General features: G+C 41.9%; 1 protein-coding gene across 11 annotated transcripts in view; it reads left to right on the forward strand.

The window, feature by feature from the left end:
- The window catches only part of URB2 (URB2 ribosome biogenesis homolog), a 76509-nt gene that overhangs the window by 12978 nt on the left and 48199 nt on the right, over positions 1-15332 (forward strand). For 4 of the 11 annotated variants that reach the window (XM_053936937.1, XM_053936940.1, XM_053936941.1 and 1 more), the window contains 2 exons: positions 724-863; positions 4632-5387. In XM_053936937.1, coding sequence (XP_053792912.1) covers positions 724-863; positions 4632-4829 — 338 coding nt within the window. In that variant the 3' untranslated portion in view covers positions 4830-5387. Of the gene's footprint in view, positions 1-723; positions 864-4631; positions 5388-13473; positions 13731-15332 lie in introns of those variants that run through there. The other 7 variants (XR_008429708.1, XR_008429709.1, XR_008429707.1 and 4 more) reach the window with 3 other exon arrangements.

The following is a 15332-nucleotide window of genomic DNA, read 5'->3' on the forward strand; positions in this document are numbered from 1 at the left end:
ATATGTTTACATAAGGCAATCATCACAGGAAGCTTACAGGTACATAGCATCCTCAAGCTGAAAATGATGCTGTTTATCTTTGCAAGATTGTTTTGTTTTTATAACAGATAACATGGAAGTAATTTCTGGATTTCCCTTCTCCCTTGTTTGTACTAGCTCTCTTCATTCTCTGCCTACTGAGTTAATTCTCAACTGATCTCACCAGTCTCACTTTAGATACCTCCAGTGATGCAGCTGTTGGTGCTATATTCTACATAATAGATCTCATCAAAGAACTTTCTTACTATGCTGTTTTATAAGAAGAAATGTCTTCTTATTTTCTCTAGGCAGGGAATACAATTTTCTTGTCTCCTCGTTCTCTCCTCCACAGTGCTAGTTGGGACTGAATTGTGGAAGGGACGATAACTGCTGTTGTGAGCACTTCAACATCTATAACAAGTAATTTTGGTCTTGCAGTGCACATGAAATTGGAATCAATATGCTCTTACAAAGTAGCCATTCTAAGAGATGTATTTTGTGTGTTGTGGGGGGCCTCTAGCTGTGGCTTGATAAGAAAAGATGATAAAATAGGCAAGCTGTCCTTGGCCTCATGTTGTTCAAGAATCATGGAAGACCAAATGGTTCTTTTGGGGTTTTTTCCTAATGTTTTTAAGCTTCTTTTGGTTTTTTTCCGTAATGTTTTTAAGCCTCGAATACCAGGCTGCATCTCACTTTCTGTTTTAGGCAACATGGATGAATTTGAAATGATACTGAAATGTGCACACTTGGTGGAACGGATGTGTACTTATATTGCTGCAGAAATGGAGGACTTCACTGTGTTTTCTGCTTTCATTGTGGCTCAGTATGTGACTGAATTGCAAAAGGTATGTTCTCATCCATCTTGAAAGTACCATAGTATTGTGCTAGCTTTGGAGTTTCTGTTCCAAAGGTAGCTCTGTTAAATTCTGTAAAATTTGTGAAGTTACAATTGTTATACCTGATGGAGATGTAGGTTGGTCCAGGCTTTTGTATTATGCAAGAGTTCTTGAAAATATTTCTTACCAAACTCCTGGAAAATTTTCTAAAGGTGTGGGCTGTGTTTTTTTTCTTTTAAGGTAAAACAATACAGTGCCCAGGTACAAAGCTTTTTTTGCTTTAGTGCCATTTGGGTGTTACTTTTCTTCATAGAATCATAGAATGGTTTGGGTTAAAGGGTTGAAAGATAACCTTTAAAGGTCATCTAGTCCAACTTCTCTACAATGAGCATCTTGAAATAGATCAGGTTGCTCATAGCCACATCCAACCTGGCCTTGAATATTTCCAGGGATGAGATATCTGCCACCTCTCTGGACAACCTGTCCCAGAGTTTTGCCACTATCATTGTTAAAAATGTCTTCCTTATTCATCTGGTAGTTAAGTTTATCTCCCAAATTGTCTCAGTCGTCCAGGACTGATAGCAATTAAGTCCTCATCTGGTAAAGTAAGTAATAGTGGAAGATTCTCCTGGAAAAAAATCTTTTAATATGGTCTAAATGATTAAATGAATTGAAAAAATGTTGCTAAGGCAAGTATTGTTAGCTTTTTGTTAGTAATTCTCCTTCTGTACCAAAGATATCATTCTGATCCTTACTGAAAGCAAGTACTTCTACTGTTATGGATGCCAGAGCCAGATCAGTGTTTTCTCTCATCCAGAGGTAACTTCAGCTTGTCATTTTCTTCAGCCCAATAGATGTAGATTTCACCAGGGTTTGGTGAAAAGCTGCTTGTGGTGCAAGTACCTACAAACTGATTATTTGTGGTTCTGGCCTGGGCATGGGCTGAAATACAGAAAGGAAATTTAGTCTTTGGTTTTAGGCCCTCTTACAATAAGAAAATCCTAACTGGTGCCGTGTTTCTGAAGGATTGTGGTGTAACCAGTGTAACTAACCATGAAGGTTATTACAGAGGTTAAACTTTGCTGCCTTCTCTGTCGCGCATCTTTTTTCTTTTTTTTTTTAATTTTTTTTTTTTTAATTTTTTTTTTTTTTTTGGTGGGGGGTGGAATGCGGGAGCAAAACAATGGGAGATATCAGATTTTAGCCATATTATTTACTGTTCCTGGTTAGTTGGTTATTGTTTACATAATGAATGTAGTAGTTCAGCAAAGGGAAAATTGCTGTTAAAACAGCTTCTCTTCCCTTTAGCCATCTGTGAATTCTGTAATCTGGTCATCACTGAATGTAAGTCTGAAAGCCTGACTTGAATTGTCAAACAACCTTTCTAAGTCAAAAGGACACTTGTCTCCATATTAGCAGGAGTACACAGTCTCATAAGATGTCTAGGAAAGTTTTGTGCAAGGTGTTCACTGGGAAATGGAAAGTGATGGATGATAGCTGAAACCACAGGTCAGTAATGTATGCATGGAACATTTGGGTGTGGAAGGGGAAATTGGTGTAGTGAGCCGCCAGACACTGTGGCAAAGGAGTGTTTTCTGTCTGACAGAATAGATAGATCACAACTAGGTGATGATTTATTTGCTCATTAGACTGCTGAAAATTGATGAATATCAGAGGAAAGGGGGCCCTCAGATGCCTATCTTATATGGGACATGTATACATCTTTCATGTTGTTCTGAAGAGGGAGAGAAAAGCTCTTTTAACCATTCCTTTCTTCTGAGTCAGGATCAGTGGCTTTCTCCCTGTGATATGAAGACCCGGTGGGTCCATCAAACATAACTGAGAAAAACATGTTAGTAGATTTAAGTCTTTATGCAGGCATCTGCACACTTACTGGAAACCCTTTAAGGATCTGTGAACTAGAACTGATGAAAGCTACTGGCCTAAGCAGTCACTTACCCCTAAAGTGGTTGTGTAACAGCTCCTTCAGTGCTTCCTCTTTATACCAGGAATTATTTTGTATTAATCTAGAAAGATTCCTTACTGGAGTGGGTGGCATCTCATACTGTTGACAGTGCTTTCTGCTTGTTGCCTATGACCTGTTGCTTAATTCAGCAATAGTGGAATACCTCTTCACACATTTAATGTCTCACATCAAGAACTTTGCTTGACAAATTGGTTGTGCTAACTGTATAGACCATAAACCATTTACAAGTATAATTAACTGCCAGCCAGTAGTGGCAGCTGTTTAAATCTTTGGTTCTGCTTCCCATGGTGTTATTGGTGTTTATGGGAAACTGCAAAGCAAGAATGGCCCAAATAAGGCTCAGGACCAGATGAATTTGTGATGGAAGGGATGCAGTTCCATTAACTGCAGCTCTGAGATAGCTGCTTTTCCCAAGTGGGCCATCTGGTCCATATTGTCAAAGCTGTGGGTTTTCCTGTCCTTGTTCTCTGCAGTCATTTCTCTGCCCTAGGAAGGGAGAACCCAGCCCAGTGCATTCACTGGGAGATGTGATGCTCAGCTGTTCTCTAACTGTATTGCACAGTGTAGGGAGAAATAACATCTGTTGTAAACAAACCAATTGATTGACTGACAGAGAAGGGAAAAATTACAACCTCTTGCACAAGCAGACTCTTCAGGGTCACAGATCTAAAGCAAGTCTTAGGTGCCTTAATGCCTGCTATATGTTTTTCCCTGCTATATTAGTGGATCTAACAAAATATATTATCTGTTCCACATTTAGGGCAGAAAGAGAGCAGGAGCCTGTCACTGTGATGAGGAGTGCACTTCATTAGCAGGAGGTTTATTAGTTGCCTAAGGAAGAAAGAAGCCTGAATTTTAATGACAGCTTTTTATGTAATTTTCATTAGGCCTGGAGTGCAGAAGCTCACATCTGGTGGCATAAAGCTAATTTTGGTATTCAGCAAAGATGAGACATGGTTCTGCAGCAAAGATAATGTGATGATACCAGAGGCCAGCACTGTCTTGGGCAGTGAAGTACTTAGCAAGTGATTTGTGAGCACAGGACAAATTTCAATTAGCCTAGAGCAGCAGAGGGCTCCAGAGTCAGTGCTGATGTTCCTGGTTGTTAGTGGCGGTTCTGCTGGTTATGGGGTTGAGCCGAGGTAATGTCAGGAGCAGGGTGCTGAGTCTTGAGTAATTTCTTGTATTCCTCCAACTTTCTGCATGACTTCAGGCAAGGTACTCAATTCTTGGTGTTAAAACAGCTTAAGGAAATATACGTTTCTGAGATTTTTGAAGGCTTCTTTTATTAAGGTGTGCACACTGAAGTACTCAGAAAAAAATTGTTAGATAAATATGAAATTGTTAAGTGATAAGCTGAAATTGTTTCTACTCAATGCAAATGAAGTGCTCATTTGAAACTGACATAATAGCATACAGCCTGTACAAGACATGCAGAATCTACTGAAATGTGTAATCCAAGCTAAATATTTTACGATTTTTTTAATTAGAGTTGTTGTGCTGAGGAGTGTACATGTGATTCCAGGATGATTAGTGTCTTTGCCACCAGAGCAGTGTGTATAGTACTCCTGTGGATTTTACTGCAAGGGCTGTGCTTGTTTTGCAAAACATGTTTGCAAAATTCAGGAAAATACTGCACAAGTCAAAATCTTGGCTTTTATCTAATGGGCTGTTCCACATGGTCTGATGCAAAGGATAATGCTGTCAGCATTTAATGTATACTGACTGTGGAAATGGTGTTGTCTTGCCTTTCTGTCTTCAAGTTTAAGGCAATTTTGTTCTTCTTGCAGGTGACTTTGCACCCAGTTGTGAAGACACATCTCACAGAAGGAATATATCACATCCTTGACCTTTGCATTGAGCGGGACATCAAGTTCTTAAGTGCATCACTCCCAGCAGGTGTGAGGCAGGTCTTCAAGGATCTGTATAATGATTACAACCACTACCACAAAGCAAAAAAGCAGGGGGAGGAAAAGTACACTGCATGATGAATCCTGCCTGGTGCTGCATGATCAGTTATTAATTGATCTTGCAGTGCTCAGAAGATACTCAGTTGCTGTTTGGTTTGGGATAACGAGTAAGATTGAACTTGAGGAGGGTCCTAAACATGGATTGCATTTATCCTTATACAGCCAGCCTTCAAAACAGGGAAAAAGGGAACTGGGGAGGGAGGATGTGCTGTACTGTTGGTTCTGGTCCTGTGTTGCGCCACAAATGGCAGAACTGCTGTGCCTCTGCTGGCCCCTCGTGAACTCTCTGGGAGCCCTGGGGAGCTCACTGCAATTTGACAGCAGATGTCAGGCTTCAGGCTTTGGCACATCACGGTGCTTTCCTGTGGAAGCAATAGTCGGGTCTAAAAGCCAGTGAGGGATAAAACCCCTGCTTTTGCTTACACGATAAGCAGAATTATAGCAATTAAAGTACTTATTTTTGTACCTTGTTATTTTACATTTTGTAACTGAAGAACTTTGTCAATGTTACTCAGCCATACAGTAGGTTATGGTGCAAACCTGCAGAAGTAACAGTAAAAAATTTGAAAGATTGTATCTTTTTGCTTGATTGATTTTGCTGTCCAGTCCAGCCCTGGGCAGCCTAGTCTGACCTATTGAATTTCTTTCCCAACTCTGTTATCCCCTGATCTCATGATAATCAGAAAGATTATCTGACTACCTGGAGCTCTGGTCGATTTACTGTCATTAAGCAATTACACTTAAGTCATCTGAGCTGTGGTCACTCTCAGTTCACTCTCTGTTTAGCTTGTGACAAATGTTAATTACCACTGTTACTATCTGAGACCCTTCTTGGTCTAAGCTGAGCCTTGTTGCTTTGCATTCACTCTAGGTTAAAAGTAAGCCCTCAACTTCTTGCAGCTCAGCTCGTTTTCTGACAGGAAGCTTTATAAAGTTTTATCAAATAGCTCCCTTTATTAGCTAAATGACAGTTGTTTTTTTTTTTTTTTTAATGATACATACTAAAGATCTAATTTTTATGTAAGAGTAAAACAGTCTTCACATGTACATGTAGGTAGTAGAAAGAACTCAATACTCTCATATGATTATTTGCTTTAATCTATAAATGAGGTGGGCAGAGGGAGACTGTAATGTGGCTTGCCGCTTTTCTAGGTCCATCTGTCTTATAGCAAGGTCCAAAGGATGAAGTTGGTCTGGGGCAAAAGGTTCCATGTGGCTCAGATGAGGGAGGTGACCAGGGCTCGCTAAACTTCATCCTTTGGACTGGAGATGACCCTCCTCTCATCCTGAAAAAACATCTTGGAGGGCTTTGATACTGTGGAAGTGCTGTTCAGAAATAATAGTGCTGTGTTATTAATGCTTTTCTAGTCACAAATGCAAACCACAGTGGCATATAAACTGCCATGAAGCAAGTTAATTCTATCCAAGCTGGATCCTGTACAACACTGGGCCACTTCTGTATTTTATTACATGTAGACCAGCGATGGGGAGTTACTTCCCCCCCACCAGGAAGTGGGACAGTGACATAGGTCCCAGAAGGGAAACATGTAGGAGCTGGGGGCATCCAAAGGGGCACCAAAGAGGGGAGGTCTCTGGGGTGGAGACAGTTAATACAGTGGAAAACGAAGGAAGGTTTTGAGCACTGGGAGAGGGTGTGGAAAGAACAGCAGAAAAAAAGAGAGCTGGGTTTGGAGTGGGGGACGAAGGAAGTGAGGGAGGAAGGAAGTGAGGTAGCATCTCTGGCATGTAAGTGTCAAGGCTCCCCTGATGCAGCCATATGGTGCAAGCCACACACATAGCTCAAAAGCTTCTGAGTGCAGACCACAGTAAATAACACCAGCCAGAGGAGGTAAACTAGTTGAGTTGAGATCAGTTTTATTTCAGTATTACTAACTTTTAAATTGTTGCCAATTTTAACCTATTGGCTTGGAAATGAAAATGTGTAACTGACTTAGATGTACAGGGGTGATGGAATTAACAAACCATCAAAAGGGCACAGTGCTTGAATGAATGAAAAACTGAAATCCTGCCACAATTAAACCTTTATTTCAAACACACCATTCAACTGCCACTTATCCCACAGCCCCCCTCCTTCTCCGTGCAAAGCAGTGGAGTTGTGAAGCACAAAGCAGTGTTTCTGTGTAGAAGTGACAAAGGGGTTAAAAGGAAGGCTGTCTTTCACTTGGTAATCCAGGTCTTTGTCCAAGAACTGCTCCGGATTTTTTTTTTTAGCTAGAATAAATTAAACCATTGGCAGAGGGCCACCTGCTGAGAAAGCAGGCTTTGTACTCCTGAGGGTATTCCCACGTGGGTGCAGTTTCCTCTGTTGTCACACGATGGAGCCATCCTGCAAGGGTACAAAGCACCGCCTGAAATCAGTTTTGGAGCCCTTCCTCCTAGGCTGGGTTAGTTTACAAGCTCTGAACATCAGGAAGGTAAAGGGTGTGGAAGAAACACCATCTCGGGTAAAGGCCAGGAATCACGATCTTTGTTTCACTGGAGCGTTGCTTTGTGTGCGTGAATCTCCAGGCCTTACAGATATTCTTGGTCAGATTTCCAATTGTTGTTGCAGCACATCTCTTCTGAGGGCTTTTCTTGCTGCAGCATGGACAGAAATTCCTCCTGCAGGCAGAACTCGGAAGCTGGGATCTCAGGGTCTTGTTGGCTGTGCCACTGGCTCAGCCTGTGACTCTGCGTGCAGTGTTTTTTACTGGTGCATGGGCAGTGCCCAAGTCTGCCGTGCCAAAACTGGCTCAACTAGCAAGAAACAGGAAAGGCAAGAAGAACAGTCAAGACCAACAAAAATCATGCTGGTTTTATTTACCCCTTATTTTTGTGTAGCTGCAGTGAACATCAGCTGATTTTTCTACCTGGCAGTGGGGCCTAATACTTGATTTACCTTGCAGTTGTGGATAGAAATGTCGAAAAAGTTGATGGTTTTGAAACAGAGATTTTTGGAATTCACTTAACAAAATTAATTAAGCATTTATATTTCAGCTTGTAGGGTTATGTGTTGAATTTTAACCTTTTACTTAAGAAACCTCTGCCATGGTTCAAAGGGCCTAAGAAAATGCAAATTTCTGAAGCTTCTTACATAAAACAACAACACCCAGGGATGCAAAGAACCCAGATAAAGAAGCCCTTCTGTTTCTAAGCCTATCAAGACTGACAGACGTTCACAGATAAGCACTGAAGGACCAAAAGCGCACATGGAGAGAGGAAAAGTTCAAAAGTTCAGTAATGAGGAAGACCAAAATCTTCAGCCTCAGAAGACCCCCGAGACCCCCATGCGACCACCACAGCAAACCATGCGTGCCCAGAAGGGCATGGACCTATTTAGCATGAGATGTGAGGACAGGCGGGGCCAGGGGTTGAATATGCATGAAAAAGTTGTGTTACATATGGAACATCTTTGTGAATAAAGGTGTGGGTCAGACTGAGGCTTGGGGCACAAGTTTTGGAGAGCTATCTCACTTGTGCCGGGCGCTAACATACATACCCACTTCATAACTACCCCAGGTTGTGGAGTCTATTTATTTATTCCGAGTATCGCTTCAGTTTAAGATGTTAGAAATCGTGTTACTTATTCAAAAATTATTTTTCCTGATCATACCTTTTGGGAAGAGACTATGTACTGAGTACTTTCTTTTAAGCTTTAAATGAATCAGTACCTTCCTATTTGTTTACTTGATGCAGTTCCAGAGCTTCTGGATAACAGAAGGCTCATTCCAAAGCTACCTTTATGGGTTAAAACATAATAATATGAATAAAGGAATACTTTGAGAGATTTCTATACCATTATTACTGAAACATTAAACATCTCCAGTGACACAGTTTACTGATGATAATGAACTGAGTGGGGAAGTGAACACTTGGGACAGGAGAGCCAAGCTGCAAGAAGACCTGGATAGGCTGGAAGGCTGGGCTAACAAAACCGTGCAAAGATCAACAAAGACAAACATAGGGTCTTGCACCTGGGAAGACATAATCCAAGAGTCCAACACAGGCTGGGATCTGCCCATGTGGGGAGCAGCTCTGTGGAAAGGGATTGGGGGTCCTGATGACCAACAAGCTCAGTATGAGTGAACGTGGGCTTCTGCGGCAAAGAAATCCAATGGGATACTCAATCCCATCAACAAGGGCATCACCAGCAGAGGAAAGAAGACATTATCCCACTCTATTCAGTGCTTGTCGGGCCACACCAGGAATAATGCGATCAATTTTATTCCCCACTATGCAAAAGAGATGTGGACAGGCTGGAGAAGGTCCAGGGAAGGGGTAAAATGATAATCAAAGGACAGGGAAGCTTTCCATGGGAGGAAAGGCTGAGACAACTGGGTTTGTTTAGCCTTGAGAAAATAAGGTTTAGAGGGAGACCTTATCACTGTGTTCCTGTATTTAAAGGGTGGCTACAAAGAAGATGAAGACTCCCTTTTTGCAAGGAATCACATGGAAAACACGAAGGCTAATGGTAAAACTGGGGACATTCCAATTGGACACAAGAGGAAAATTTTTCACAGAGAGAACAATTGGCCATTGGAGTAATATCCCCGGGGAAGGGAATGTGGATTCCTCAACATAGAACAATTTTTTTTTCAGCTAAATGACTGCTTGATTTTTTTTCAATGAGAAACATGCGAAAGTGCCATTGTAGGCACTACTGACATTTGCTGCTGAATGATCAGTGATGTATTCTGCAAGCAGTCAAAATTTCCAGAAAGGAAGGCTCCTGTTATTGTAGCTACCCAGTAATATTTATGTCACAGACAAGGGGAAGTGAAACCTGATTTGCTATGGAGCAGTACTGATTTGTATTCACATTTAAAAAAAAAAATATGAAAGATTTTTGGTTTTTTTAATTGACTTTAAAGTCTGGAAAATTTGGGCAAGTGTGTCCCTGTGACCTTCTCAGAAGTTTTAGTCTAGGAGAGCCCTCCAGCAAACCCATTGGCAGTTCTTCAAGAGAATCTGGGAAGAATAAATAAACACCCTCCAAGTGACTAAGCTGTATTGCCATCCCTTTACTTCCAAAGAAGGATACTGACATTTTTGTATTTATTTCTGAAGATAGTAGCAAACAAAAATGACCAAATCAATTTTGTCTTTTGTAAGAATCTTCTAATGCAAGCATAGAGTAGCAAGAGGTACAGAAAGCCTGCCATGGCTTTCAAGTGGTGACTGCTTGGTCCTTTCTAGGTGTAAACTTGTTTATTTCAGGACAGCTTCATTTGATCATGTACTTCTGAGGCTTCTCTTTTAAGATTGGTGGAGACCAATTTCTGCCCCAAAGCAGTTGTCATTATTTTAATTGAATTTTGTAGAAGTTGGATTCAGAATTGCTTCTTGAAAGAAGTTCCACAGATGATCTGCTCTGAATTAGAAGTTTTCTTGTGGAGGCTGCTGCAGAGCCTGGGCCTCTTTCCAGCTGGGAAGTCACTGTAATGCCTTTTCAGTTCTTCCCCACAACCAGAAGAGAGGGCGTTTTTGCTGATAGCTGGCAGAGAGGATTTGGAAAGCAAACAAAGAACAAAAGGAGAGGAAAATTTGGGACAGGTCCCCTGTTAATTCATCCGTTGAAGTTTTCTGTAAGGTTCAGGTGTTCCTGCTTTTATTTTTACAGCCTCTGCTTGAGGGATTGGTTCTCCAGACTCACAGAGCTGTGCTGGGGCTGCTCAGGAATGTGCACAAAGCTGACACATTGCTGTCCTAAGGATGACAACCATGGGCTGCTTCTGCTGTAGGAAGGGAGAGAAGAAAAAGCAAGAATGGAGGTCTAGGATGCATCCAATCTATTATCAAGACTCTGCTGAGATGACTTTATTAGGAATCAGCAGCTCACAAGGCAGAAAGAGGTTTCTGGTAGCTGAAAGCAGAGCAGCTTTGAAAACCAGGCTGTTCCTGATTTTCAGTAAATTTTAAGCATCCATTGCTTTATTTGGTCTGCTCCAAGCACCCAGAAACCTTTCTGGGCAACAGGCCACCACATGTGCAATAGTGTGAACTGTGAGCAGGCACTTGCTGTCCCAACGCACTGCCAGGTGTGAGAGACGGTGGGTGGGAGAAGAAACAACATTGTAAGAAGAAAGTGATTGATTTGTGTTGAGTTTTTTATGCCAGTTTTAGAGCAGCACGTGGGAGTTCCCTCCAGTGACCCCAGAGAAGAAGAGAAGAGTATTCTTGGGTTTGGGGATTATTAATATTCCAGGAAAAGAAAGGAAGAGTAAAGGACTGTGTTACAAAAAAAACCAAAAAAAACAAAAAAAACACAAAAAAAAAACCAACCAAACAAAAAAAAACCCAAACCAAAAAAAAACAAAAACAAAAAAAACCCAAAAAAATAAACAAACAAAACCCCAAAAATTTCATATTGGGGTATAAGAGACAAATCCATAAAAGACAATTTGATCAATACTGCCATCGGTAAATTATGTGGCCTGCGCAAACAAAGCCTCAGCTTTATGAGAGTGTATTAACTCATGGAGGGAAGGCTGATTTATCACTCTTCATCCAGTAATTATCAGCCCATAATCCCCTGAAGGGAAAGTAGCCATTCATGCTTATCACTTGAGGAGAGACACTGGAACAAACAGATGCTGATTTTAGCCTGGCAAAAAGCCACTGTCACTTGAGCACAGCTGGTCTGCCCAAATGCAAGTGGCTGCTGCCTGTTCCTGCTCCTGAGGCTCAGGAGTGCACCTGATTTTGAGCACCCATGGCTGGGAGGAAAGCTCAGGGCATTGTGGTGGCTTTGGTCTTACACCTGCTGCAGGTCAGCTGTGTGCTTTTCTTGCTAAGGCCTTGCCATCTTTGGCCTTTGACACAGACAGGAGTCTTCCCCATAAGGGATTTGTGAAGTATGCAGTTTTTAATGCTCTGTGGGTATCTAAGGGAGCTGAGATGTTTTTTTTTAACTGCTACAGAGATGAGTCATACAGCATTATTTAGCTGATCCACAGTATCCCCAGTGATGACCAGAAAATATGTTGACTGACTGCATAATTTCTGCCCCTTTTGCCTTCTCACAAGATGTAAGTGAATCTTACTGTTGTTTTAATGTGCATTTTACTCTCTTGTATAGGCTTTGTTGAGATTATTCAGTGTTTTCGGGAGACAGCTATGCAAATGTCAGCTGCTAGTACCTGATTCCTTTGGACTGAAATATAAAATATGCTCATGAAAGTTTTCATAACCTAAGCCCATAATACTGAGAGCCTAGACTATGTGCCTCCTGGTACCGCATGCAAAGGAAGTGTGACTAAGAAACCTGTTATTAGCAGCTTGTATTTTGTTTGTGCAGTGACATCTAAGGGGCTTTCTAAGCAACTTATTTTCCCTTGCTGTAAAGGATGATTTCTTACTGCGGCAAGAGGGAAATCTGTTCTTCAGATCTCAGCCTGTGCCGTATTGTCTGGATGAAGAGGAACCTGTGGAGTAGAAATAGTTTTGTTTCTGAGTCATGGAAACTTCACCAGCTGGAAACCTCCTTTGACCCATATGCCCTTTCCCTGCAATAGCACCACTCCTCTGATCCTGTTTTTGGAGGAGATTATGTAGCTGTGTTGTCTTAATGCAGGCAGTATCTGGAAGATGGGCTCACCTCTGCATCCAGGTCCTGGATATTGAGGAGGACTTATGGTACAGCCATCTTTTTCGCTGCCACACTGTAGCTTCTTAAAATTAGCTTCTGCACATGATTCCTAGGGACTTTAGAGGGCAGAAATTTGCCCTTATAGCTCCCAGCACTTTTCATCTTCAAAGGGCATTATAGTCATTAATGCAGTAATTAGACATCCTCCCCTTCCATCCTGCTAACTAGGTTTATTAAGCTGAATGTATTTATCTTTGGGCAGCTTCTACCAGCAACTGAAAGAATAATTTTCCTAATAATTTTAAGAGCAAAGACATTAAAAGGAACAGGGATGATGAGAATAGGAGACCACTGCAAATTAAGTTGTGCTGTGAAAGGAGAGGAACAATTTGATTCTAGGTGTAACTCCACTTACCCCTGCAATTCCCAGCTGACAGCTGTGCAGGCTTTTTTGCTTCTGTCTTTCCTAACCTACATGGAATTGCACATCTATGAAACATTTATGCTAGCACCCACAAATGCAAAAAAAAAAAAAGGAGGTAATGAATGACTGGGATCTGCAGAAAAGAAGAACATGAAAATAGCTTGCAATTGCAAGGTGAAGAAAACCTATGTGAATGCTTGACTTTTACATATGCTTGTATCTTAGGTGTTTTTTTATGAGAACTGGTATAATCTAGCAATGTTTCACAGCAAGTGAGCTGCAGGAGTAGAGGAAGGTCATGAAAGACTGTGTCAGGGAGTTTAAGGTGTTGAAAGCTGTCATCTAAAGCATTTGCTTCTCTGTCTCTATAAATCCTTCAAGCATTGTTGCCCCTGCCCTTAAAGCGCACACAAGTGCATGATGTGTGGTTGTTATCATACACATGCAGTTTTGCTCATACTCTCACAGTAAATGCTGGTGGACGGATGTAAAAGGTTTTCTCTGAAAAAGTAGGCGCTCCTGAAAAAGTTCAGAGAACTCAGTGATTTAGTGTCTGGGATACTTCACTGTGGATTTAGTGATTTTTTTGCAGAGCTCTGCCATTTGCCAAGTGATTTCACCTCTGTCTTCTTCCTTTCTTGTTTATTTAGATTCACAAGCTTAAGACCAGGAGGGACTACTAGATCATCTTGCCAGACCTCTTGTGTATCACACCACAGTCGATTGAGTTTGATATAGTTACTGCTGTAGTGAACCCAATAACCTGTGGGTGGTTGCAACATATCTTCCATGAAGCCAAATTTTTTGACATTAAGCTCTTCAGGGCAGGAGTTGTGTTCTATCCGTCCTTTAATTAGAGATTCTCAGCAGTGCTATTAAACCAGTATCAACACCAAGAAAAATAACACCAAGGGTAATACCAATAATGTTAATGATAATAAAATCTATTAGTATTTTATTGGTTAAGCTTGTTAGGTTGATTGTGTTGTTTTGAATTTTCTTTTTAACTGTGAATCTAGCCACTGTATATGAACTGTAGCTTTCAGAAAGGAGACTAACAGGTGGCTTTTCAATTCTGGTATGCAAATACTTCGGCAGACCAGGTATTGGAAGGGCTCTTAAATGCAGTGGAGGAGGTTGTAAAAAAACTACTGAAACCAGCACAGCCAGGAACTGCTCTCCAGCAATGCAGATTGTAAGTTGACCTCCATACAGCAGTAAGGGAGTAAAATGTTACTGCTGATGGCATGCAGGATGAATGCTCTGAGTCTCAAATGTAGATTTTAATAAACATGGAGAATCAGCCGATTCTTCTATCTCTTAATTCCCAATTTAAGGTTTGAGTAGTCTGCCTGTGCTGTTTTGATGGGAAGTGGAGCAAGTTGGGGTTTTTTGTAAAAATTCTTTCAGCTAATGTGGATTTGACACACCCACAGCTTTGCTCAAACTCTGTCAGACCAGGGAGATGTTTGTCAGCATCCTCTTTTACTGGGACAGCTAACCTAGTCTGAAATCTTGAAGGAATAAAACCTTGACTTAAAATAGAAATGTTTGTGACAGGACAGGGTGATGGGAATGGAAGGATCCTTCCTAACCACCTGCCTGGCTGTCAGAAGCTCAATTCTTCCCCTTGCTGCCTTTGGCTGTCTAGAACTTGCCATGGACTGCAGGCAGGCTGCAAAGGGACTGAGTGAGATAAACATGTGCACTGAGAAGTGACTGGAGTTCATTTGTTATGACAGGAATGCTGCCCCGCTCCACCACTGGCAATCGTTTCCTACAGCCCTGGGATGGAGAAGCTTCAGCTGCTTTAACCAAAGCAGTACAGGGCTGTATCAATCTCTCTGCACCCAGTTGGAGGTTACTTTCCCCATGGCAGCATCAGTGGAGCAAAGCTGTGGTCTTGTCTCAGACCCTGCAGCTCCAAGCCTGATCTATCACCCCAAAGCCCTGGAGAGGATGATTAAAAATAAAATGTCGAGTTGCAGAGAAGGTAACACACTTCTGGTCTCTCTGTCCCTGCTGTGGGACAGTGGGACAGTAGTCTTTGGCACACAGGCAGGACAAACACAGCTGGTGAAACTCAAGGTAGCACCTGAAGGAGATGCAGCTAGGTCAATGCAAGCAACAGAAGTTGCTTCTGAAATCCCAGGGCACTGCTGGTCCTGCATGCTCCGGGTGGAGCTCAGCCCCGTCACACCTCCCACTCTGCCTCACACTATGTGTGTGCTACTGATGGAGGCACTCACAGCACCAGCAGGCAAACTAGCCCTTGGCTGTTTTCCCACAGATACCAAAGCTCAAAAGTGAAGCTTCAATCCTGGCCACTAATTGCCTTGGAGGTTATGGGGTGCTGTCTTCCCTTTAGCTGTCATTACCCTGGCACCTCAGGGGTTGCCATCACAAACACTTTGTTTAAAGCTGGCCAAAGGATAGCCAGATGTACTGCAGTTATTTACACCTTTGGTGGCAAAACAGACATGCCTTGGTTTTAGAGCCTTACCTTGGA

The sequence above is a fragment of the Vidua chalybeata genome, chromosome 3 (genome assembly GCF_026979565.1).
Source record: "Vidua chalybeata isolate OUT-0048 chromosome 3, bVidCha1 merged haplotype, whole genome shotgun sequence".
Classification (NCBI taxonomy): Eukaryota; Metazoa; Chordata; class Aves; order Passeriformes; family Viduidae; genus Vidua; species Vidua chalybeata.